We start from the raw sequence: 24,901 nt of genomic DNA, 5'->3' as shown, positions 1-24,901 counted from the left end.
ATCTTGGAGTACTTTTGACAACTCAAGTAGTTTTCATGAATAGGAAAAATCAAAAGATCACTTTATCAGGCTAATACTAATGTTTTAGGTTTTTTTATGAAGATCAAACCAAATCATAATTAGCGGCTACAATGAACCTTGTTTATTACTACCTCTGCCTAAATATGGCAATACTAAGACATCTTGAAGTATGACGGAGGATGCAGGTAAATCACACAATCAAGACAAAAATGAAAAACCCAAATTAAGGACGCATGTCCACACAGATAACCAAATTTTAACACCTAGAGGACTTAGCTCAGTTTGGTCATCTGTGTTTTCTGTTTCATGGCACAACGAATTTCCTGTTGCATTGTTGACCTGAGATCTGCCTTTGCCTCTTTTTTACTTTTATATAACAGAAGTCATTTTCTCTCCTCTCTTATGTCCAATTATTAGATCTCTGGACAATTGCATTTCTCTTCAATATAACTTTGGATTAAACTGCTGTAATTGAAGGAAATGTTGGTACAACACATTATGCTGCTAACAGCTCCAAGTCAGGAACCAACTTCATCCATTCAAACACACATTCCTTCAAAAGCCTCCAGATTTGAACTCGAATGAAACCTTGCAACTCTAAATGCAGCAGTTTGTTAACATCCCACTTATTCTCCAAGAAACTTGCTTTCTTTGGGTGTGTGCACAACCTGCTCCTCTCTCCATCTTCTGAGCACTGAAATCATGATGTTGGTGTTCAGGAACACACATAATCACAGAATGATTCTATGAAGGTGTTTTATTGAAGAGCTCTGGCTGTCAGTGGTACACATACCCAAATTTGACCTGACATGGTTTGGAGTTGAACATGGTTTTATACTCTATCGTTCTGTAACTTACATATTAATTATTCAACTTCCATTGTTCTATTGTATGCATTGTTTTTACCCAAGCATGGATTTCTTGTGATCCCCTCTCAAGCCCCTAACATTGTTTCTCATCTTCTTTAAACAATAATCACATCAACAATTGTATCATTTATCATCTATTGATTGCACAAGTGCAGTTTCCCATGACCTTTAGCAAGCACAAGGCCTAACATGTCTCAGGGCCTACTTTTCCCAGGGTTTGCCAAGCTTAACTTTCTTTCTAAGTCCCCAAAGTTTCTATGATTTTCAAACCTTTTACTATCATTCCCCCCTTTGAAATCATTTTCACTTCACTATAAGTGGAAATGTTTTCACTTGACACAGTCCTTTTTTTTATGAGTTTATACTTGATGTTCTTCAAATCCTTGATGGATGTAAACATTGTCCTGGAAACGTTGTCACAAACTGGAGAACCAGAAGATGGTGGCTCTGGATCTCGTGTCAGTGCCTTTATTATTTTCTGGTTCCAGGGCGTTTTCTTCTTCCTTTCTGCTTTTAAGATGCTGTAAACCAACCAAATTGCTAAGAATACAATTAGTAAGATTATCACACTCTCAATGATAGATTTAATCCATGAACTCACATTCCAGCCTAACCCTTTGAAGATTTTGCCCAACCAACTTGTAGTCAAATCCTTTTGCTCTTCCTGTGCTCCATGCTCTATTTGTTGCAACCGATAGATTTCATATTCTCCATCTGCAGTGTAGTGGTTTAGTTTTGTTAATTTCTTTTCCCGCCCAACACACCGAATAAATGTTTTGGTTTTAAAGCAGCAACTAAAAAAATCACTAGAAAACTTACTTATGTCTTGCTGTGAGATATGGATTAGAACAAGAGCAAAACAGGCTTAAAACTTAAAAGGAATAAAGAAACTTTATTAACAAAACTACAAGAATAACAAAACCAGGATAAATCTTCCAGGAAACCCGTTTTTCCCCCCACTACCCAACTCTTCTCTTGTTCACATGACAGCATAAAGACAAAAAGAGTTTTGGTGTTTACAACAGTCCCATTTCTTGCTATAGTCTTCCCATCAGTCTTCATAGAGAAAAAGAAGTTTCTTCTGCTAATCTATGAAGTTTTTCACAAGAAAACTATTTCTGTTATGGCTTTCAATTTCTCTGATGCCAGATGCCTGGAAAAATCTGCCATCAATTGTCTCCTCCCATTTACCATCACTCTGAGGTGTGTTATGGGTCGAATGAGTCTAGGGATATCATTTTGAAGGATGAGTTATTCAAAAGTAAAAGTTCTCTTCATTTGTCTCTGTGAGCTTCTCTGGAAACAAAAGTTTTCTCTTTGCCCCTACAAAGCTACCAATCTTGAACTATTGCTTCTCTCCCTCTGTTCCAGCACCTCACTGTATCACAATCACTTTACTTTTTGCTCAAAATTCACACTTTGAACTACTCTATTCCTCCTAATATACTCTGTCATGAATTAAAGGAGTTTTTTCAGAACATTCTTGTCCATCTCCATAGCTTTAACAGAAAAATATTTCAGCTTATTAAAGCAACTCCTTATTCTCTACCTCTTCTGAAGCTTAATTCCTTTCTTTACTGTCTCTGATAGCTGATAAAGTCTCTTTACATGCTGATTACTCTCTCTTTCTCTCTCTGGAACAAAAGGATTAATCTGCAAGTCTCATCTGGGTAATGAAAGGCTTAAAATCTTGCCCAGGCTTTGTATATGGTTCTGTGATCTCTGCTGGAGCAGCAGCCGGAGCTGTCTGCAATGGAAGATTCTTCATGGCTGCTCTGGAGAGTGTGGTCACTGTCTCAGCCCACCACAGGTCAAGAGCTTTTTGCTTTCCCTACTCGGCAGTCTCTGATGAATTCAGTCACAGCAAAAACAAAACTGCAGCTGAGCCAGGGACCGGCCTGGCCTGGCCAGAGCCCGGGGCAAGCCCCGCAGGCCCCATCTCCCGGCCAGGAGCCGCGGCAGGCCCAGCCCAGCCCCTGCCCAGGCCACATGGCCTGGGTGGGGGAACAGGAGGCCAGCTGGAGCTCAGTTACCTTTCACAGCCAGGAAACAAAGAGACAAAGAAATTCTCAGGCTTAGGTCTCAAGGTGGTGTTCACAGGTTGATCTCGCTTTTCAGTGGTCAAAACTGCTGTCAGTTCTTAGAAATGGCCAGTTGTTGGCTAGGAGAAAAACTCCCACCAGCCTCCAGCAGTTTTAACTTCTTTAGGTGTTTCTCTTTGTTTTCTTAAATGCTAATCTATCACAGCAAGTTTCTATAGCTGCTGTAAAACAAGCTCCCAAAACTGAGCAGAGCAGAGTTTTATTTTTGCCCTCTTTAATTTTGTTTCATGTTGTAATGAACATACTCTATCAATCACATTTTCCAAATTAAACCAATTATTAAGTGCCCATTCTTCCCCTCCCAGAGAAGGTCTGGCATTATGTTTTGCTAACAGAGCATAAATGCAGCAAGAAGTTCTGCATTGCTATTTTTCAGTCATTTTTACAAAGGGAAAATCACTACAGGGATGTATAAACTTAAATGATACACACACACACACAGCTTTTTGCTACCCTGTGTGGGTGAAAAGAACAAATCTGCTTGGGAGGCACTCCTTCAGTTTCCAATTCTGGTTGTCTCTTCGCTACACCAAACAGTCAAAATTCAAACACACAACAATAAAATACAACAGTCCCCCTGCTTTTTGCACTAAGAGATGTTCTGTGAAATTCTGCAGAGAGAGCCCTCAAGTGAGTGTGGGGTGCTTTTCACCTCGGTGTGTGCAGTTTGTGGGAAATTCGAGTCACCCCCACCTTGCTTTCTAGGCCCCGCTCACTCTTTTGGGAGTGTCGGGCTGGGTGCGGCTGGAGCCCTCCTTCCCCTAATACAGACTGCACAACAAAACCTGCAGCCCCTTCTGTCTGTCAGAAACCCTGTCTGTGGCTCCAGTTTAAATGTCACAATTGGCTAATGCAAGCAGGAGTCGGAAGAGGTTCGTTTGATCTTAGAGTGCAAAAAGGATACAAAGGGATTTCAGTTTGAATCACAACAACAATAATGCACCTTTATTTTAGTGCCAACAACAAGGGTTATGCGATAGAGGAGAGGGAGAGAGAGGGAGAGAAAAAGAAAACAAAGTAAAGGAAGAGAGAAGAGGGGATAATAGCTACCAACAGACGAGACGGGGTCACTGGGGTCTTTTTCTGTGGGGAGATCTCACCGAAATTAACTTAGTCTTATGTAATTCTTCCCCAAAGTTACCTTGTTTCCAATGTGCTATTAAGCACCCCAAAGGAGAAGTACCCAGAATAGGAGCATTGCTGCCCAAAACCCCTTTAAGCTTCTCCATATTACAACTACAATACACCACAAATGCCAAACTTGCCATGCTTTCGCAGTCGTCTGACGGACGGCGCCTGGGCAATGCCGACAGGAATTCCTTTAGCCCAACCAAGCACAGCTTTCGCTGCATCTTACTGGCAGGCACCCAAACCAGGTAAAGCACCTCAGCTTTCTCTCCTGGGGACGTTGTGAGCAGCAGAGACAGTCACAGCCGATGGGATCGCCGAGAATCCCTCGGTGCCGGCTGGAGCGTGATCGGGTCGCGATCTCGCTCAGCAGCACTCACGAGATCCCATCTGGGGTCGCCAAAATGTTAGTGTTCAGGAAGAGACATAGTCACAGAAGGATTATATGGAGGTGCTTTATTGAAGAGCTCTGGCTATCAGGGGTAAACATACCCAAATCTGACCTGACTTGGTTTGGAGTTTTTATATGTTTTTATACTCTATCGTTCTATATCTTACATATTAATTATTAAACTTACATTGTTCTATTTGAAGCATTGTTTTTACCCAAACATGGATTTCTCATGATCCCCTCTCAAGCCCCTAACATTGTTTCTCATCTTCTTTAAGCAATAATCACATCAACAATTGTATCATTTATCATCTATTGATTACACAAGTGCAGTTTCCCATGATCTTTAGCAAGCACAAGGCCTAACATGTCTCAGGGCCTACTTTTCCCAGGGCTTGCCAAGCTTAACTTTCTTTCTAAGTCCCCAAAGTTTCTATGATTTTAAAACCTTTTACTATCACTGACATTTGCACCTAAACATCCACCAGATTGTGGCCTGACAAGTACAAGGCCTTGCATCCCAAAGAGCGCTTGTTTCTTTTCCCTATACAACACACACTTTATTTGCCACAATTATTATTCAGTTCTTATTTATTGGCCACAAGAACTACAAAGCCCATGGCATGAGCACATTTCCCCCAAATCAGTGACTACGGTACGATGAAAAGTACGAGCTTGTGACTGCTCAAACCAAGAGCCTGATTTCCACCTGGTAAACAACATCTCTGTTTATCAGCACAGTCCAACACAGAAGAGCAGACAGACTAGATTTAAATCAATCAAAACTTTATGTATAACTGAACGCAGAAAACATGAAACTATGTACAGAAAAAACTATATACAGAAAGAAGCAAGCCTCTGCACCGCCTGTTCTTCAAGGTCCACCTGAGAGTGTCCTGAGCAGCAGAAGAGCTCATAAATAAATAGGAAAGTACAACCCTGGATCGAGTTGCACGCCGCACATTGGGCACATGCCGGTGTTCTCCAGGGCAGCAGGGAGGCACCCACTGCAGAACACGTGGCCACACACAGTTGTCACAAGCTGTCGTCCATTTTGCATGATCTGGAAGAAAGGAAACAACAACCACATGTATTGGGAGGAAAGAATTGGAGTTTTCTGCTCTATTGGCAGCAGGCAAATGAGACTTGAGAGCATCTGGAATCAGTTAGAAGCCAGGGGGGACCCACAGATCTGCCAGTGCCATCCTGGCAAGGGCTTCTCCCTCTCCATTCACCAGCAAGAAGGGACTTGTGGAGCTTCCCAGCAAGGGCTGTGCTTCCAGCCAGCTGCCCACATCAGCCAGCTGACTTGGGCAACTCCCCTTTTGGCTTCTTCCTCCTCCCACAAAGCACGACAAGAGGTGCATCCTTACCTCTGAGTAATAGTCCATGCAAATTGGACAGCTAATGACAACTCCTGGCTCTGCACTAGAGGGAACAGAAGCAGAAAGAACGTGCAGCTGTTAATATCACCTCACTTCAATGATTATTGATACCTAAAATCTCAACTCATCATGCAAGTGCACTGACTAGCCCTGGCCCATTTCCTTTGAAGAAGCCTGCTGTCTTTAACTCTCTCTTTGCTGCATTTAATGAGGATTTGGGCTCTCCCTGCCTCGAGGGAAAGAGCATCCTGGTTTTCACTAGGAGAAAGGTGCAGTCAGACACCCTGCTCTGGCATTTGAAGAGCAGTCTTTAGTGCTGGCCACTTGGTGTTTGGAAACTTGGACTTGCAGCGGCTCATCAGGAACAGCTTTGGAACTACAGCATCCAGCTGTCCTCTGGGAACTATTCAGCCCGGAATATTCATTGCAGGAGACGGTTCTAACACTATAGAGTAACATGGCTCTGGCAAGATCCAGCCCCAGGAAGGAGCCTTTGGTCAATGTTGAATGCTGCAGCAGTGACTTCTTTCAGAGCAGTTCCATTCTGGAACAGAGAACTGAAGGGACAGAGTATTCCTTTTCTATATGAACCAAGTGGTGGGATTTGTTCACCTGCAGACCCAACAACCAAAACTTAAACATGTCCAAAGTCATTGACAAAAGGCATTATGCTTAGGAATAGTGAAAGCCCTTGAGGTGGCATGTGTAAGACCTGACACCTAAAAGTTCCATACTCCATTTCTCTCCTACATTGCCTTTCCCAAAGGCTCAAAGGACACCAGCTTTGTTTAAACCTATGCCTTTCCCTTTCACCCCCAAAAAGACACTTTAGAAAACCTTCCATCATAATTCTCATGTGCTTTGTCCTCCCTAGTGACACAGACACCTGGTTTAATCTAATCAGCCTAATGCATTGCCTCTTTCTTATTCTGCTGGAGCGCTCCTAGAGCAGGACTTTGCTGTTGCTCTGCAGAACGGGGACTTTACTGTGCAGGCAGCCAACTTGAACTGCAAGATCTCCATGCCAGAAGCAAAGAAATCAGGGCTTGTGACATCCAGGACTGACCATAAAAGCAGGACCTGCACAGCTGCTTGTGTGCAAGTGTACCTTGGGAAGAATGGCTCCAGCTGCAGGAGAAAGGGAGCCAGCTGGCAGCATTCCAGCAGGGAATTTCTGCTGGAATTTGCCCAGCTGCTGCCTGCTGGCCCCATGATGCCAAGCCTCATTGCTAGCAATGGAAGTATTTCCATAGCTAACGTGGCTACTAGAACTTGTCAGAAAAAGCAAATGCAATCCTGAGCTATGGGCTGTGACCAATGCCCTTCCTTGCCATAGCCCCACTCTCATCTCTAAGGTTCTGTGGTCTCTGCCTTGGACTGCCTTTTTCTCCCAAAATGCAAATGGTATCATTTGATCATCATGCAACACAGGAGAAGTATGGAAATGAGTAGAGTAGGGAAGGCTTCAAAGATAAAGCAGGCATAGCTGTAGAACTTATTCCTACAGAGAAAAGAAAGAAAAGCACAAAGTTCCGTGTTTGGTAGGGCATGAGCCATACGTACGCTGAACTTCCAGCATGCTCCTCTGCTCCGTGTTCTGCAGGGGCTGCATCAGCCACAGGTGCGTCATTAGCTCCTGTGCCATCAGCAGAGCCATCCACCTGTTCATGGCTGTTCAGTGCAGCAGTTCTCCTTTCTTCTCCATGCACTGTAATTGAATTTTCAGAAGTTACATCTATTATTCTCTCTCTCCCTGGAGCTACCCTTCAAATGAGTTCTAGAAATAGTCACCAATGGTTCCTATTTTAAATGGACTTTGTTCATCTGGGTTAAAAACAACCTGAAATAAACAACTTTCCCAAAGAGTAAGGCTGAACCTTTCCAGACATTGGGACTACTTGTGGATGCTAAGTGCAAAAAGCAAGCAGGAACACACAGTCTGTGTGAAACTAAGTCACACAAAGCTTCTCACTCTGGCCTGAGAAAGCATAATGAAAAATCCAAGCAGTCCTTGGTAAAGGACAGCAATCTTTGCAGGTGCTGTTTAGAATCCTTGTTGTTTCCTTGCAAGAAATAGTCATGGAGTGCTGTTCCAATTAAGCAATGATAGTGATGTGTAAGTTTAAGGACCAATGAGAGTTTTACCTCTCAGACCTTCAGGAACACATCTATAAAAGAAGATGTGGAATAATAAACTTTGCTCTCTTGGACAAAGCAACTAAGAGAGTCATATCGTACTTCTGGTTGTTCCTAACACAGTACGACAACTGCTCTGCTATGGAGCAACACAAAACTTTTGCTTTGTTCACTCTACACTCAGCTAAGAAGGTGATTCTCAAGGACAGTCCCTGGAAACTACACAATTACTTGGAGCAGTGTCCCCTTAAACATTATCATCATGTCCCTCCTCAGTTAAGGTAATTTGAAGATGGAGTTCTATGAGATTCAAAATGTAGAACATGTAAAAGATTTCTTAAAAAAGGATGTTCTTGTTCTCGATATATTTCATTCTTAAGGAAGGATGTTTTTGTATTGATATATTTCATCCTCATGTATGCCCACACACATTGCATCCATTCTCTAAGACACTGGCTAGCAGCTTGAGCCTGTCCTGTGCCTTTTCCTAAAAGCACTTTCAAGCCCTGCTGCTCCAGGTTCTTGGAAAAGAATAAAAGTCATGATTACATTCTAGATCAAAGTACATTACCAAGTGTCAAACATCAACTCACCTTCAGGAAACTTCCATTGATGCACATGAGAAGGGAAAGAAAAGAAAATACAATTAGATTGGGTGAGCCCCCTGTGCTGCATGCAAACCTCAGCTCAGAAAGCAGCTCTAGCAGAGGAGTGAGGAAGGCTAGGCTATCACCCTCCAAGTTGGCTTAAGAGCATTCAAAGCAGGAGCACAAACAGCTGCTGCCCTGAAAAGAACCAAGTGGCTGCTGCTGATTCTGCTCTCAACAGGGTACAAACAGAGATAGCTTAGGAACCACCTGAAAACCCTCCTCCCTCCTCCCCTCTTCCTGTGCCCTAATGCAATTTGGGCTGGAGCTGTTTCTTTCCCTTGTTCTCTTTTAAACTGGCAAATTCTGCTATTTTAACTCTAAGCACTTCATGTTAGATGAAAGAGCTGCTGAGGAAAGGAAACCACAACAGGCATTGTGAATAAAGAACTCTATCAGTCAGTGCTAGAATTCCAAGAAACACATGGGTCTGCCAGTGCCATCCTGGCAAGGGCTTCTCCCTCTATGGACACCAGCAAGGAGGGACTTGCAGGAATGGACAACTTGGAGCTTCCCAGCAAGGGCTGTGCTTCCAGCCAGCTGCCCGTGGCACCCACCTAAGACAAGTGAGTTGTGCAGCTCCCCTTTATTCCCTTCCCCTCCCACAAATCAGAAATGACAACAACATGTGGGTCCTCACCTCTGCGTTGTCATCCTCCCAATTTGGGGGACTAACGGGACCTCCTGGCGGTGCACTAGAGGGAGCAGAATCAGAAGAACATGCAGCCATCAATTTCACTCAGCACAGAGGGTTACCAAGACATAGAATTGCAGAACTTGAAGTAACCCCTTATTCTAATTTAGCAACATCCCAGCTGAGAAACACAATCAAGTGCAAGAGCTTTTATGTTCTGCAAGCATTTCAGTGTATCACAGTCCATAAGGTAAGAAACATTACAATAATGACTTCCTGACAGAGAGGAAATATTTCTCCTGCATTTTGCCGGTTTTAGGGGTTTTTTCCATTCCTTCTCTTCCAGATAGGCCACTATGATCCAAGTCAGAATTCTCCAAACAGAATCAAGTAGAAGCCAAAAGATTGGCAAAAACCTGTGTCTACACGGAAATGGCATCAGAAATTACACTTTGGAGAGACCCTTTATCTGTCACATACAATTCTAGATCTCTTGGCTCCTGTTGAAGTCTGCCTGCCAGCACTGGGTTTGAATTCTCATCTGATCTGGAATCAGATGGATACTGCTGGCTCTCCTCCCAGTCCTGCAATGGGGTAAAAAAGGAGAGAGATTATGAAGCGCTTGAAGCCACCCCATCCTGCTTCCCCATTTCAGTTCCCTAACTGGATCTGGGCTAGAACCTTCCTTTCCCTCATTAGCCCTAAACACTTGGCGTTTGATGAGCAGCTGCTGAGAAACGGAAAGCACAGGCACAGGAATTTGGGGCAAAATGTTTGCTGCTCTATTGGCCCCAGGCAAACAGGACTTGGAGTATGTGCAGTCTGTCAGTCAGTGCTAGAACTATAAAAAACACATGGGTCTGCCAGTGCCATCCTGGCAAGGGCTCCTCCCTCTATGGACACCAGCAAGGAGGGACTGGCAGGAATGGACAACTTGGAGCTTCCCAGCAAGGGCTGTGGATCCTCACCTCTGCGTTGTCATCCTCAGGACTTGGAGGACTGATGAGACTTGCTGTCCATGCACTAGAGGGAGAAGGACCAGAAGAACATGCAGCCATCAATTTCACAGTGCACAGAGATAGAAAATGGCAGAAATTGAAACAATCCCTTATTCTGATTTAGCAACATCCCATGCCAGAAACACAGTCAGTGCAAGAGCTTTAATGGACTGCAAGCATATCAGTGTATCACAACACATAATGTAAAGAAACATTCAATAATGACTTCCTGAATGGAGAAGAAATGTTTCTCCTGGATTTTGCTGGGCTTTAGGGTTTTTTTCCATGAGTTGCCTTCCAGACAGGACACTATGGTTCAAATCAGATTCCTTCCCACAGAATCAAGCAGAATCCAACAGTTTGGCAAAACCCTGTGTCTGCCCTATGTCAGAAATGACACTTTGGGGAGACACATCATCTGTTACATACTCATCATTGTCTCTTGATTCCTCCTCATCATCTCTTGGCCAGAGCTCAGCTGAATTCTCTGCCTCCCTGGAATCCTGTGCATGCAGCTGACTCAGCTCCCTGTCCTGCTCCTCTGAGTTGTCATCCTCCGTAGTCAGAGGACTAGCAGGATCTGCTGGCTGTGCCCTAGAGGGAACAGAACCAGAAAGAACATGCACCCATTTCAACACAAAGCCAAGAATTTCCCTGGGCACCAAGGCTTACCGACAGGTAACACCTATTCTGTTCTAGCAACATCCCAGCCCAGCACCACAGTTGTTCCCCCAGCTGCTATGTACTGTAAGCATTTGAAACTTATAGCAAGCCATACTGGAATAGCTATTCAACCATGACTTAATGGAAGGAAAAGAAAGGTTTCATCTGGATTTTGCTATGTGGTTTTTTTGATTCTTTTACTTGCTTCTTTGACAGATAGGTCACTATATTCCAAGTCAGAAGTTTCTGCACAGACTTGAGTAGAAGCTGGAAGTGTGGCAAAACCTGTTCTTACCATCTATCATTAATTAGAATCTAGAGAGACATTTTACTCTCACATACCCATCATTAACTCTTGGTTCCTCTTCATCAGGAGTTGTCAGGGGCCCAGCTGAATTCTCAGCTAATCTGGAAAGCTGAGAGTGCTGCTGATTCTGTTCTCTGTACTGCAGTGGGGTAAAAATGGAGTCAAATTAGAAGTCACTCAAATCAACTCTGTCTCCCCTTTACAGTTCCCTGATTGGATTTGGGCTAGAACCTTTTCTTTGCCCTAGCCCCAAAATGGGCAACTTCTGCAGTCACAGCTCTAAACACTCCTGCTGCATGACCAGATGCTGAAGAATGGAAAGCATACCAGGCACTGGGAGGAAGGAATTCCAGTTTGCTGCTCTATTGGCCCCAGACAAACAGGACTTGGAGTATGTGCAGTCAGTCAGTCAATGTAAGAACTACAAGGAACACACAGCTCTGCCAGTGCCATCCTGGCAAGGGCTCCTCCCTCTATGAACACCAGCAAGGAGGGACTTGCAGGAATGGACAACTTGGAGCTTCCCAGCAAGGGCTGTGCTTCCAGCCAGCTGCCCGTGGCACCCACCTAAGACAAGTGAGTTGTGCAGCTCCCCCTCTGCCCCTTTCCCTCCCACAGAGCAGGACAAGAACATGTGCATCCTCACCTGGGAGTCCTCATCCGACCAATAGGGAGGATCAAATTCAAACAGCAGCCAATCACTAGAGAGAGGAGAACCAAAAGAACATACAGCCATTTGAAAGCACAGCCATTTCTTTCACTGGCCACCAAGGGTTACCAACAAAGAAAACGTTGGTACTCAAAACATCCCCTGTTCTGAATAAGATGCATTCTCACCCAGAAACACCATCATTGCAAGAATTTTTATGTACTGCAAGCATTTCAGCATGTCAAGTAGCTTTCTTAAATTCAATTGTGGCTTCACAAACAGGGAAGGAAGGTTTCTGCTGGATTTTGCTGGGTTTCTTTTAATTCTCCTCCAGGCAGACCACTATATTCCAGGTCTGAAGTATTTGCACAGAGTTTTGCAGAACCCTACGGCTTGGCAAAAACCTCTTTCTACCACATATATGGAATCAGAGTTTTAATAGACACTTTCTCTCTCACATACCCATCATCTTCTCTTGGTTCCTCTCCATTGTTCCTTTCCAGTGGCTCAGGTGAATTCTCCGAGGCCCTGGAAAGACGTGGCTGCTGGGGGCTCTGCTGCAGGGGTAGAACGGGGTAGAAATGGACACACTTAGGAAGCAGTGGAACTTGACCCTTCCTGCTCCCCCATTTCAGTTCCCTAATTGGATTTGGGCCAGAGCTGTTTCTTTGCCTCTTTCTCCCTCCAACTGGCAAGTTCACCTGTGATAGCCTGAGCACTACTTTTTATAGGAACAGCTACTGAAGAGAAAAAAACCCCTAGACCCAAACCTGCTCTGGTGCTTGGTGTAAGTGGAGCTGGCTCATGCAAAGTGTGTTGTGAAACTTGAGGCCTTTTCTTTGCACAGGTTCAGGAACAACCCTGTCAGGACATAACTGCCATGCAATGTTTGCTGCATGTGTCTGCTTTGCACAGCAGTAGAGGCATCCCAAATTTGAGCAGACACACTGCTCTGAGGGCTGCATCAAAGCATAGTCTTTCAAAATAGTAGGGTAAAAAGAAAAAATTCCAAATGTGCCCCTTTTAAAGACTTAGAGGAATAAGAAAGAGAATTAGTGTGTACCCCAGTCAGCTGCAGTTGCTTTTGACACCTCAGTGACAGGGGGACCTTAAACTGATGCTGCAGCTAAAACACTTCTTCAAATCAAAGACTTCCTCTGCTCTCTTTTGAATCACTGAAGCAACATCCTCTTTTAGGTTGTTCATCCACTCTCTGCAACTGATTCTCAGGCATGCTGATGTGTTTGTGAGTGTGTTTGGGGTTGACTGGGAACTGTGTCTAAAGTGCTAAATCAGAGCCATCTTTCAACCTTTGAGGCCAGGGGACTTAGTAAGATTGCAGAGGGCAAGAAAATTCCTATGGATGCAACATGGAGAGGAGTGTGCCACTCACTACTTACCACAGGAGATTCATCGTCGCTGATGGTGATGACTTCAGGCTCTGGAGAATCTCCTGTGAGATCTATGACTTCTTCAGCAGTTGAAAAAGAGAAGGTTAGAAGTGAGTTCAGAGATTGCAGAGGAATGCAATGGGCTGCCACTGTGGAACAGACTGTGCTTGGATTCCCTGTGCCCAAGGTGTCTTTTTTTCAGGAATGGGTCCAACATTTCACTCAAGCATTGCCCTCAGCAGTCCACAGGGAGCATGGTCCTCTGTGCATTGCCTCATGTGTCCTGCTGAGCCTTGCCCTGTGCCCTGAAGGGACAAAACAAGAGGAAGAGCACCTGAGCTCCTCACAAGTTCTGTTGGATGACAACAGCTTACGGGAAGTGCACACCAACAGATCATTCCTCTCGCATAGGGGAATGTTTAGCACAAAGGAGAAAAAAACCACCAAATCTATGGGGGATGCTAATTTTACAGTACCATGCTGTCCATGCTCCCCTGAAGAATGGGCCCCAGCTAGTGACTAACTTTTCTTCATCTTTTTGCAGCTTGGGAGATACCAAACTCAGCCTGCCACCTCCACTGTGGCAGCTGCAGTCACTGCCAGCTCATCAGGGCACCCATTCAGGTGTTTGAGCAGCACTTGGGGCTTTTGCTAAACAGCTCCTCTCCCACTAGAGGCCAATGGACAGAGTTCAGTAACAAACCAAAACAGCTGTCAGTGGGCTGGTTGTTTAGGGATGCCATACCAGGTGGTTCCTCAAGCCCAAGGTTCCCTTCCTCCCCAGGAAAGGGCCTAGGAACTGGCAAAAGCACCCATTCAAATGAACTCCAAGCCTCCAGAAGCAGTTTCTGTTCTTACCAGCCTCTCTTGGCTCTGTCTCCAAGGTTCCACCAGCTCTGGAGGGCAGCAGCCTGCTCCGTTTCTGAGCTGGGGTAGAATCCAGCGCCTCTCCAGGGCGCTTTCGCTGACCCTGAGAGAGAACAAAGCCTTAGCATTTTCTGTGGCACTAATATGAACATGGCACTTGGTTTTTGCCATCCCAATGACAGCACACAAGGATACACAAAACACTCCTGCAAAGGCTGCAATATGCATCCAATGGTGCTATGGGCCATTCCCACCTAAGTGCATCTCCTCAGAGCAAAGACATCAGCCCTGAACTCCGACAGGGTGCCTCAACAAGAAAGAGCCTGTCCCAATCCCTTGTAAATGAGGAGAGCAGTTCCCAATTCTAGCAGGCTGCTGCTCACACTGTAAGCCATTTTGAACTATTGCTGCTAACACCCACAGACATCCAAAACTTTCAGTATTCCAGAACACCATGTTATGTAAAGTTTTCAAAGGTTTCCATTCTTGTCCTTTTGCTACAAACTCTTGAAATACTTCCTAGAAGTACCCCATAAAATGTTTCAAGATTCAGATCAGCATTGAGTAGCAATGTACTTACGGAGCTCATGATGTTTTTTGATCTAAAAGTACCGGCAAAGAAAGTGGGACCAACACCAAAAAAGGAACCTCAGGGATGGGATCAATCCCTTTGGCTCCTTTGGGTAGCCCACTGCCGATTATTTGGCGTGACTGAAAACTGCTCTTCCAAACCTGTCAGAAAAGTACAGGAGAGATTATCTATTTGGAATGCCAATTTTCTTGAATACCCCCATGCCCCAAGACTCCCATTGCCAAGTCTTTTTTTCCTGTTCAAAGCTAGATGGGAAGTCCCTGACTCTGGCACTGGAGCCCACCTGCAGCCCATGCTTCAGCCCAGACCAGCCCCTCAGCATGACACTCAGCTTTTCAGGAGTTGTCTGCACTCACCTGTTCAGTCACTGCAGAGTTTGGCTGGCAAATGTCAGCACAAGGCTCTCTATTCGCAGCCGGGATGGAGAAGACAGACTCTCCACGTCTGCTGCGCAGCAGAGAATCCGTCAACTGGCTCAAGATACTCGGTGTCAACAGAACCTCGGGAGCAGGAGTGCCCCTGGCAACCGGTGCCAACATTCCATGCCCAGCTAACGGGGCTGCGCTTTGCTCACCCATGGAGTTCCAGAAGGCCATGGAGGCACCGCAGCCATGGCCTGGTTCTGCTGCCGCTGGCTCCATCGCAGTGCTCAGGGCCCTGTCCTGCCTGGCCTGGAACGTTGCAGGGACAGGGCATCCACAGCTTCTCTGGGCAGCCTGTTGCACTGGCTCAGCACCCTCCTAGCTCTTGCAAACATCTGATCCCAACCTTCCCCTTCCCCCATGGCTCTCTGCCCCCTCTGGGCACTGGAAGGCCACAGTCAGGCCTCCCCAGCCCCTGCTCCTCTCCCGGCTGCACAGCCCCGGCTCTCCCAGCCTGACTGCATGGGACAGCTGCCCCAGGCCTCCACACATCCCCAGGGCCACCTCCAGCCCTGCTCCACAGGCACATCCCGCTCCTGCTGGGCCCAGCTGGACACAGCTCCGCACGCGCGGCCTCACGGGCACAGCTGCGCCTCCCGCCACCTTCAGCCTCAGGCACCTGAGCATCACTGGAGCCTTCCTGTGCCCAAAGAACCCCCAGCAAACCACACCTCCCCAAAGCAAAAAGAAATTTAAACCCTTCCTTAACCCTCCTCCTCCTCCAGCTTTATTGGTCTCTGGCTGTTTTATATCTAATGGGACTGCTTTAACTCAAATAAATAGCAATTAAAACAAAATCAAAATTTGCTGGAGTTTTTGGTTTTCAAACTGTTCCAACTATCTAATCATTCAGATCCTGAATTCAAGTCTCTGAAATTTTGACTTTGTCAGGTGTTGGACTACTCCTCTACTAGAACTTCCCAACAGGGCTGAGGAGCTTTGTTCTGCTCCCAGGGACAGCACCTTCCTCCTGAGGCCCTGCTCTGCTCTCTAAGGTGCCACAGCAAGAAAAGCAGAATTAATAATCAGTTTTCCTTCTAGCCACTCTGCCATTGGACCTGTGTTCAGAGGGATGGGCTGGGGCTCCTGAGAGCACCAGGGAAGCCATCTGAGCCCTGCCAGATGCAGGAATGCTCCTCTGCCCCTGGTCCTTTAGGTTGGGTGCCCTCTGGTGTGGGGAGAACGGTGGAAATTGATCCAGTGCTGGGGAGATGAGCACAAGGATATGTTCAGCTCGTGCTCTACACGAGGAGCCTCATTTCTTACAAAACTTTCTCACTTACTACAATTCATGCTTTTTGGGTAATTAGGTATCAAGTGTTGGAGAATGGGTCGGGATGACTCTTCCATTGTTTGAAAAAACCCTAAAGGACATTCAATGCTTTAGATAAAAATACTAAGATGCTAAAGCAATTCCAACTATACATTTAATATATGAATAATTAAGCTCCTTGGATGGGTGCCAAAGCACTGAATAGGAGAAATGGACAGTGCAAATATGCTGTCTCTCTGTTCTGGGCTTCTGAAGCTCAAAACACCCCAATTTTTCTATGCCTCCAGATCAATGATGGAATGAGCTGAAAATGTGCTTTTCCTTCTGCTGACAACTATGCACCAAGATCAAAAACAAATTTGAAAACAACACAATTTTAAAATAAAATTGCCTCAGCTGATGCTGTTGAGCCAAACCAACATTGGTTTCAATTTCTTATAAAATCAGCTGAGTGCCATTTCATTGCAGGTTAATTAAGATCAAATTTACTTGACCATAAATGCTTTCTTTAAATGCTCTTTTCAATCAAAATTCCTAGCATAGCATGTCGCCTACGAATATAGCTATTTAAAAAGACATTTCTGCTTGCTGTCATTGCATCCACCAGGAAGTTCAAAGTCTAGCAATAATGAGAAACAGAAAACATTGGTCTAAACTTCATGGCAACCCTATAAGTACATCATTTGATGTGTGTCTGTGGAAGTGTTATCTTGGAGTACTTTTGACAACTCAAGTAGTTTTCATGAATAGGAAAAATCAAAAGATCACTTTATCAGGCTAATACTAATGTTTTCGTTTCTTTTATGAAGATCAAACCAAATCAGAATTAGCAGCTACAATGAACCTTGTTTATTACTACCTCTGCCTAAATATGGCAATACTAAGACATCTTGAAGTATGACGGAGGATGCAGGTAAATCACACAATCAAGACAAAAATGAAAAACCCAAATTAAGGACGCATGTCCACACAGATAACCAGATTTTAACACCTAGAGGACTTAGTTCAGTTTGGTCATCTGAGTTTTCTGTTTCATGGCACAAAGAATTTCCTGTTGCATTGTTGACCTGAGATCTGCCTTTGCCTCTTTTTTACTTTTATATAACACATGGCATTTTCTCTCCTCTCTTATGTCCAATTATTAGATCTCTGGACAATTGCATTTCTCTTCAATGTAACTTTGGATTAAACTGCTGTAATTGAAGGAAATGGAGCTACAACACAGTGTGCTGCTAACAGCTCCAAGTCAGGAACCAACTTCATCCATTCAAATGCACATTCCTTCAAAAGCCTCCAGATTCTAACCTGAATGAAACCTTGCAACGCTAAATGCAGCAGTTTGTTAACATCCCAGTTATTCTCCAAGAAACTTGCTTTCATTGTGTGTGTGCACAACCTGCTCCTCTCTCCATCTTCTCAGCACTGAAATCATGATGTTAGTGTTCAGGAACACACATAATCACAGAATGATTCTATGAAGGTGCTTTATTGAAGAGCTCTGGCTGTCAGGGGTACATATACCCAAATCTGACCCGACTTCATTTGGAGTTGAACATGGTTTTATACTCTATCGTTCTGTAACTTACATATTTATTATTCAACTTCCATTGTTCTATTGTATGCATTGTTTTTACCCAAGCATGGATTTCTTGTGATCCCAGCTCAACCCCCTAACATTGTTTCTCATCTTCTTTAAACAATAATCACATCTAGCAATTGTATCATTTATCATCTATTGATTGCACAAGTGCAGTTTCCCATGATCTTTAGCAAGCACAAGGCCTAACATGTCTCAGGGCCTACTTTTCCCAGGGTTTGCCTAACTTGCCTTTCTTTCTAAGTCCCCAAAGTTTCTATGATTTTCCAACTTTTTACTATCATTCCCCCCTTTGAAAGCATTTTCACTTCACTATAAGTGGAAATGTTTTCACTTGACACAGTCCTTTCTTTCTGAGTTTATACTTGATGTTCTTCAAATCCTAGATGGGTGTAAACGTTGTCCTGGAAACGTTGTCACAAACTGGAGAACCAGAAGATGGTGGCTCTGGATCTCGTGTCAGTTCCTTCATTATTTTCTGGTTCCAGGGCGTTTTCTTCTGTATTTCTCCTTTTAAGATGCTGTAAATGAACCAAGTTGCTAAGAATGCAATTAGTAAGATTATCACACTCTCAATGATAGATTTAATCCATGAACTCACATTCCAGCCTAACCCTTTGAAGATTTTGCCCAACCAACTTGTAGTCAAATCCTTTTGCTCTTCCTGTGCTCCATGCTCTATTTGTTGCAACCGATAGATTTCATATTCTCCATCTGCAGTGTAGTGGTTTAGTTTTGTTAATTTCGTTTCCCACCCAACTCACCGAATAAATGTTGTGGTTTTGAAGCAGCAACTAAAAAAATCACTAGAAAACGTACTTATGTCTTGCTGTGAGATATGGATTAGAACAAGAGCAAAACAGGCTTAAAACTTAAAAGGAATAAAGAAAGTTTATTAACAAAACTACAAGAATAACAAAACCAGGATAAATCTTCCAGAAAACCTTTTCTTCCCTCACTACCCAACACTTCACTTGTTCACATGACAGCATAAAGCCAAAAAAAGTTTTGATGTTTATAACAGACCCATTTCTTGCTATAGTCTTCCCATCAGTCTTTGTAGAGAAACAGGAGTCTTCTGCTAATCTATTAAATTTTTCACAAGAAAACTATTTCTGTATAGCTTTCAATTTCTCTGATGCCAGATGCCTGGGAAAATCTGCCATCAATTGTCTCCTCCCATTTCCCATCACTCTGAGGTGTGTTATGGGTCAAATGAGTCTAGGGATGTCATTTTTAAGGATGAGTTATTCAAAAGTAAAAGTTCTCTTCATTTGTCTCTGTGAGCTTCTCTGGAAACAGAAGTTTTCTCGTTGCCTCTACAAAGCTACCAATCTTGAACTATTGCTTCTCTCCTTCTGTTCCAGCACCTCACTGTATCACAATCACTTTACTTTTTGCTCAATATTCACACTTTGAACTACTCTATTCCTCCTAATATACTCTGTCATGAATTAAAGGAGTTTTTTCAGAACATTCTTGTCCATCTCCATAGCTTTAACAGAAAAATATTTCAGCTTATTAAAGCAACTCCTTATTCTCTACCTCTTCTGACACTTAATTCCTTTCTTTACCGTTTCTGAAAGCTTATAAAGTCTCTTTACATGTTGATTACTCTCTCTTTCTCTCTCTGGAACAAAAGGATTAATCTGCAAGTCTCATTTGGTTAAAGAAAGGCTTAAAATCTTGCCCAGGCTTTGTATATGGTTCTGTGATCTCTGCTGGAGCAGCAGCCGGAGCTGTCTGCAATGGAAGATTCTTCATGGCTGCTCTGGAGAGTGTGGTCACTGTCTCAGCCCACCGCAGGTTGAGACCTTTTTTTTTTGCCTTACTCGTCAGTCTCTGATGAATTCAGTCACAGCAAAAACAAAACTGCAGCCGAGCCAGGGACCGGCCTGGCCCGGCCAGAGCCCGGGGCAAGCCCCACAGGCCCCATCTCCCGGCCAGGAGCCGCGGCAGGCCCAGCCCAGCCCCTGCCTGGGCCACATGGCCTGGGTGGGGGAACAGGAGGCCAGCTGGAGCTCAGTTACCTTTCACAGCCAGGAAACAAAGAGACAAAGAAATTCTCAGGCTTAGGTCTTAAGGTGATGTTCACAGGTTGATCTCACTTTTCAGTGGACAAAACTCCTGTCAATTCTTAGAAATGGCCAGCTGTTGGCTAGGAGAAAAACTCCCACCAGCCTCCAGCAGTTTTAACTCTATCACATGCAGTTACATTTGGGATGTGGACACAGCAATGATCAATTCATCCCTTTAAAAAACTCACACACTCCATGCTCTTTCAGGATAGGAAATTTTAATAGCTTGTTTAGTTTCTAAATCTTTCCCAGGTGACTCTTGCTAGTCTATCTCCCTGACCTGTTTCTCTATTCTGATTGTTTGCAGCAGGACCGAGCAAAGACTCTAGGGCTCACCCAAATTTCACTTCACTAGAGGGTTCTTTCCAAGTGTCATCCTGATTCTATTCCTATCCTAATCTTTTCTAGCTATGCCTGTGTCTAGCCACTGAGTAGTTTTTCAAGCAGATCTCACATTTTGACATTACTGATTTTGCCATTGTTAGCATCCATATCAAGATTAAGTTTTGCTTTAGCAATTGTACCACTGCCTCTGCACCCCAATGACATTTGTTATGTTTAATTTGTAGAACTTCTCTCGTGATCAAGGGAGTAACACTATTTGTCTTTGTGCAGTGACATGCCACCTTTCTGAATTTTTGTGCTTGTAGCAAATGTCTCAGTGTCTTGTCTTTTACTGAATATTTTGGCTTTGGAGGCAAATTGAATTGAGATATATTAGTCTTTAAAGGTATCAGTGCCATTGCAGTTTGCACTTTTCAAGCAGCTTGTCAGCTTGTCCAGTCTGCTTTTCGATTCCCCTTGTCAATTTTGGAGCTTCCTGATTGGTGTGCTCTACAGTGCATGATTGCCACTGGTTCAGGTTTTTGTACTGCTTTTATTAACTGCAGGACTGCATCTTGATGTTTAATGTGCGTACCTTGAGAAGACAGTAGTCTTCTTCCTTTCCACAGTGCTCCGTGTACATGCACTACTCCAAAAGCATCCTTTGAGCCAGTCCGTATGTTTACCCTTTTCCCTTCACTTAATTCTAGTGCTCTGCTTAAGGCAACCAGTTCTGCCCTCTGGGCAGATGGATTTGGTGATAATGCTTTTGCCTCCACTATCGTACTGACTGTTGTTACCGCATATCCCGCGTATCTGGTCCCGTTCTGCACCAAGCTGCTTCCATCTGGGAATAGCTCTCACTCTGGTTGCTCCAGTGGGATGTCTTTCAGGTCTTCTCTTGCCAAATAGGTGTACTCTGTTACTTCTACACAGTTGTGCTCTAATGGGCCTTCTTCAGTTGTGGTACCTAGGAACAAAGCTGCATTCAAAAGCTTAGTTGTCTTTAGTGTGACATTGTCCTGCTCAGTCATGACTACCTGGAATTTCACCATCCTGCTTGGAGATAGCCAATGGCCCCCCTTTTGTTCTAAAACAGCGGTTACCATATGTGGCACGTAGACATCCATGTGTCTACCCGTCGTGAGTTTCCTATAGCTTCTTGGATCAGCACCACGGTGGCTGCAACTGCCCGCAGGCATGAAGGCCACCCGGCACTCACCTTGTCAAGTTGTTTGGAAAAGCAGCCTAGCAGCCTTTTCCAGCTTCTCAAATGTTGGGTCAGCACTCCCAGTGCTGGGTGTAGTCTTTCATGCACGAAAAGCTGAAAATCTTTGGATGAATCAGGCAATCTTAATGCCGGAGCAGTTGTCAATGCCTCCTTGGGTTTGAGGAAGGCTTCCTTTGGTGGTTTGCCCCAGGTAAATGGCTGCATCTTCTGGGCTTCATACAGGGGTTTTGCAATTAGTCCATAGTCCATGATCCACAGGCAGCACCACTCTGTCATCCCAAGGAAAACTTGCAGCTCATGCAGGTTCTGGGATTCTGGAATAACACAAATAGCTTGAATACGATTAGTACCCAGCTTACGTTGCCTTTGTGAGATTTCATATCCCAGGTAAATCACAGTCTGCCAGGCAATTTGTGCCTTTTCTCTAGACACCTTATATCCTCCCATTCCCAGCTGATTTAAAATTTCAATTGTTACCTTTATGCAGGTTGTCTTCTCTTCTGTAGCTATCAGTATATTATCAACATAGTGTAACAGCAGGTATTGTTTTCTCGGTACTTGCCCGTTCTCGGTCCAAATCTCCAGCTCCTTCCCCAGCTGGCTTCCAGATAGGGTTGGACTGTTCTTGTATCATCGTGGGAGTTGTGTTCAGGTGAGCTGAGTTTTCCTTGTGTTTTCTGGATTTTCCCACTCAGAGGCAAACCGTTTCCTACTTTCTTTGTCAGGGAGTATGCAGAAAAAGGCATCTTTTAAATCAGTGACAGTAAACCATTTCTATTTCTCTTTTACGGATGTTAACAATGTGCAAGGATTAGCTACCACTGGGTAAATATCTTTAGTTGTTCCATTAATTGCTCTCAAATCCTGTACTAGTCTGTATTGGTCAACACAGAAATTTGGGCTCTAGTGTTAACTACAGAAGTAACAGGTGCACGTTTAGGACCCACTGTTGCTATAATCAGTATGTCTCCAGTTCTGTTATTTCTAGTGATCATTTTAAATACAACCAACCTCTGCCTCCCTGCTCACCCATGAGAGGCAGAGTTGCCAGTTTCCCTGATTCTGAGGCTGTTTGGGCTCCACTCGCAGAAGTTGAGAAGGAGATTGCTTTGGCTCACAGCCCAGAGCCTGTGGAGGTGGGCTGGGTTGTAGAGTGGGGGCATTTGATACAATGAACTTGGGACAGTGGCACTTAGAAACAACTTGACTCAACTTTCAAGTGATAAGCCATCCATTACGTTTCTGGGGACCCCCTTCTTTATCTCTAGAGACCACCCATACCGGTGGTTAGAGGTTTGCTTTCCCTTTGCTGGCTTTTCCTTAAGAGAACCAATGTATCTAACACCCTCTGCTTTCTCTGATTTTTCTTCTGGCATTTTTACAGGTCCATAATTTCTACTGTCATTAATTAACTCTTTTGCAACTTTGCTCCATGTCCAGATTTTATGGTTCTTAGCGGGAGAATGCAATTGTGAAGGTGTCGGCTGAGAGGGGGTGGTGAAGGGAGTAAACCCAGGAACAGTGGAACCAGGTCGATGGGTCGAGTTCTCAAGAAATCTCTCTAGTCTATCCAGAGGTTATAGCTGCTATTGTTTTTTTGGAGGAAAATTGCTGTAGGTTGAAGTGATTCTGGAAGGCCTTGAATTCAAGGGGTGATAATTTCATTTTTCACAGGTAACAACATTGGTGATTCATAACCAGCAATGAATTTTCTTTTGTGTATCATTTGCAAGCAGGCAGCATTGTGAATGTTTTCCAGTAGTTGGTCAGGGGTACTCACTATAGCAATGGAGTCCCCCCTTTCCAAGGGGTTCAGCCCCTCTGCCCAATAAGCTGCGTGCTGAGTTAGGGACCATGGGTTATGTCTGTCTCCTGCTGTTAAGAAGACTTCATGTCCCCAGTACCCACTGGCTTCCCATTCTCCCAGTTGAATTTGATCACCTCCAGTGAGAGACATTGGGAATACGGATTCTGTCTCTGAGTCGTGAGGGAGACGCCCGTACTCTTTTTTTTTTTTTTCAAACTTAGCCAATTCAGCAGCAGAGTACAGGAGTTGTTTTTTTTTAGTGGTTATATGTGGATCAAGATCTTCATCATTGATATAATTACATTCTGTTTTAATTAGAGGTTTCAAACTAGGACACCAGTGTTCCCCACAATTTAATCTACGTTAGCTCCTTTTGAGGGTAAATTTGATTAATGAGAGGGGTTTTCCTCTCTTCTGTTTCTTTTAGCAAGTCAGCATTTTTTAAATTTTTATCATGGAGGGCTGCTCGCAATAGACTGATCTTACTTCTTTCTTCATCTAATTGTTTATGCAAAATTCTAACTAGGTTTTGGAGGGAGTCTATTATAGTCCTTTCCTCACTTCTTTGCTTAAAGCGAGTGTCGTGGTTTTAAAGCAGCAACTAAAAAAATCACTAGAAAACTTACTTATTTCTTGCTGTGAGATGTGGATTAGAACAAGAGCAAAACAGGCTTAAAACTTAAAAGGAATAAAGAAAGTTTATTAACAAAACTACAAGAATAACAAAACCAGAATAAAACTTCCAGAAAACCCCTATTTTCCCCTACTACCCAACCATTCTCTTGTTCACATGACAACACAGAGACAAAAAACTATGGAACTCTGGTGTTTAAAACAGTCCTAATCCTTGCTAGAGCCTTTTTACCGGTCTTTGTAGAGAAACAGGAGTCTTCTTCTGCTAATCTATGGAGTTTCTTACAAGAAAACTATTTCTGTTATAGCTTTCTATTTCTCTGATGCCAGCTGCTCGGAAAAATCTGCCTTCAGATTTTCTCCTCCCATTTCCCATCACTCTGAGGTGTGTTATGGGTCGAATGAGTCTAGGGCTGTCATTTTTAAGGATGAGTTATTCAAAGGCAAAAGTTCTCTTCATTTGTCTCTGTGAGCTTTTCTGGAAACAGAAGTTTTCTCGTTGCCTCTCAAGGCCTCAAATCTTCAACTATTACTTCTCCCCCCTCTGTTCCAGCATCTCACTCTATCACAATTACTCCACCTTTTGTTCAAAATCCACACTTTGAACACTCTGCTCTTCCCAATATACTCTGTCATGAATTGAAGGAGTTTTTTCAGAACACTATTGTCCATCTCCATAGCTTTAACAGAAAAATATTTCAGCTTAATAAAGCATCTCCTTATTCTCTACCTCTTCTGAAGCTTAATTCTTTTCCT

At 44.0% G+C, this 24,901-nt stretch overlaps 1 protein-coding gene across 1 annotated transcript; it reads right to left on the bottom strand.

Moving 5' to 3' along the window:
• Nucleotides 1-5,280: 5,280 nt before the first annotated feature.
• On the bottom strand, nucleotides 5,281-15,718 carry LOC147653134 (uncharacterized). Its single transcript, XM_086890083.1, has 14 exons — nucleotides 15,137-15,718; nucleotides 14,769-14,920; nucleotides 14,180-14,291; nucleotides 13,331-13,401; nucleotides 12,393-12,487; nucleotides 11,928-11,982; nucleotides 11,317-11,420; nucleotides 10,741-10,905; nucleotides 10,282-10,336; nucleotides 9,794-9,897; nucleotides 8,626-9,374; nucleotides 7,460-7,604; nucleotides 5,885-5,939; nucleotides 5,281-5,574 (listed from the first exon to the last, which is right to left on the bottom strand). The coding sequence occupies exons 2-11, from the start codon at nucleotides 14,775-14,777 to the stop codon at nucleotides 9,266-9,268; spliced, it is 879 nt and encodes a 292-aa protein (XP_086746209.1). The 5' UTR covers nucleotides 14,778-14,920; nucleotides 15,137-15,718; the 3' UTR covers nucleotides 5,281-5,574; nucleotides 5,885-5,939; nucleotides 7,460-7,604; nucleotides 8,626-9,265.
• Nucleotides 15,719-24,901: the final 9,183 nt, after the last annotated feature.

This window comes from Cyanistes caeruleus, chromosome 5 (genome assembly GCF_971803275.1).
Source record: "Cyanistes caeruleus chromosome 5, bCyaCae1.hap1.1, whole genome shotgun sequence".
Classification (NCBI taxonomy): domain Eukaryota; kingdom Metazoa; phylum Chordata; class Aves; order Passeriformes; family Paridae; genus Cyanistes; species Cyanistes caeruleus.
The sequence above is the reverse complement of the archived record's forward strand: the minus strand, read 5'-3'. Positions and strand labels throughout refer to the sequence as shown.

Coding starts and splice junctions, on each gene's coding strand:
- LOC147653134 (XM_086890083.1), bottom strand. Junction 12,488..13,330: donor GCGACGATGAATCTCCTGTG/GTAAGTAGTGAG, acceptor CTACCCCTGCAG/CAGAGCCCCCAGCAGCCACG. Junction 10,337..10,740: donor GAATCAAGAGACAATGATGA/GTATGTAACAGA, acceptor TTCTCCCTCTAG/TGCATGGACAGCAAGTCTCA.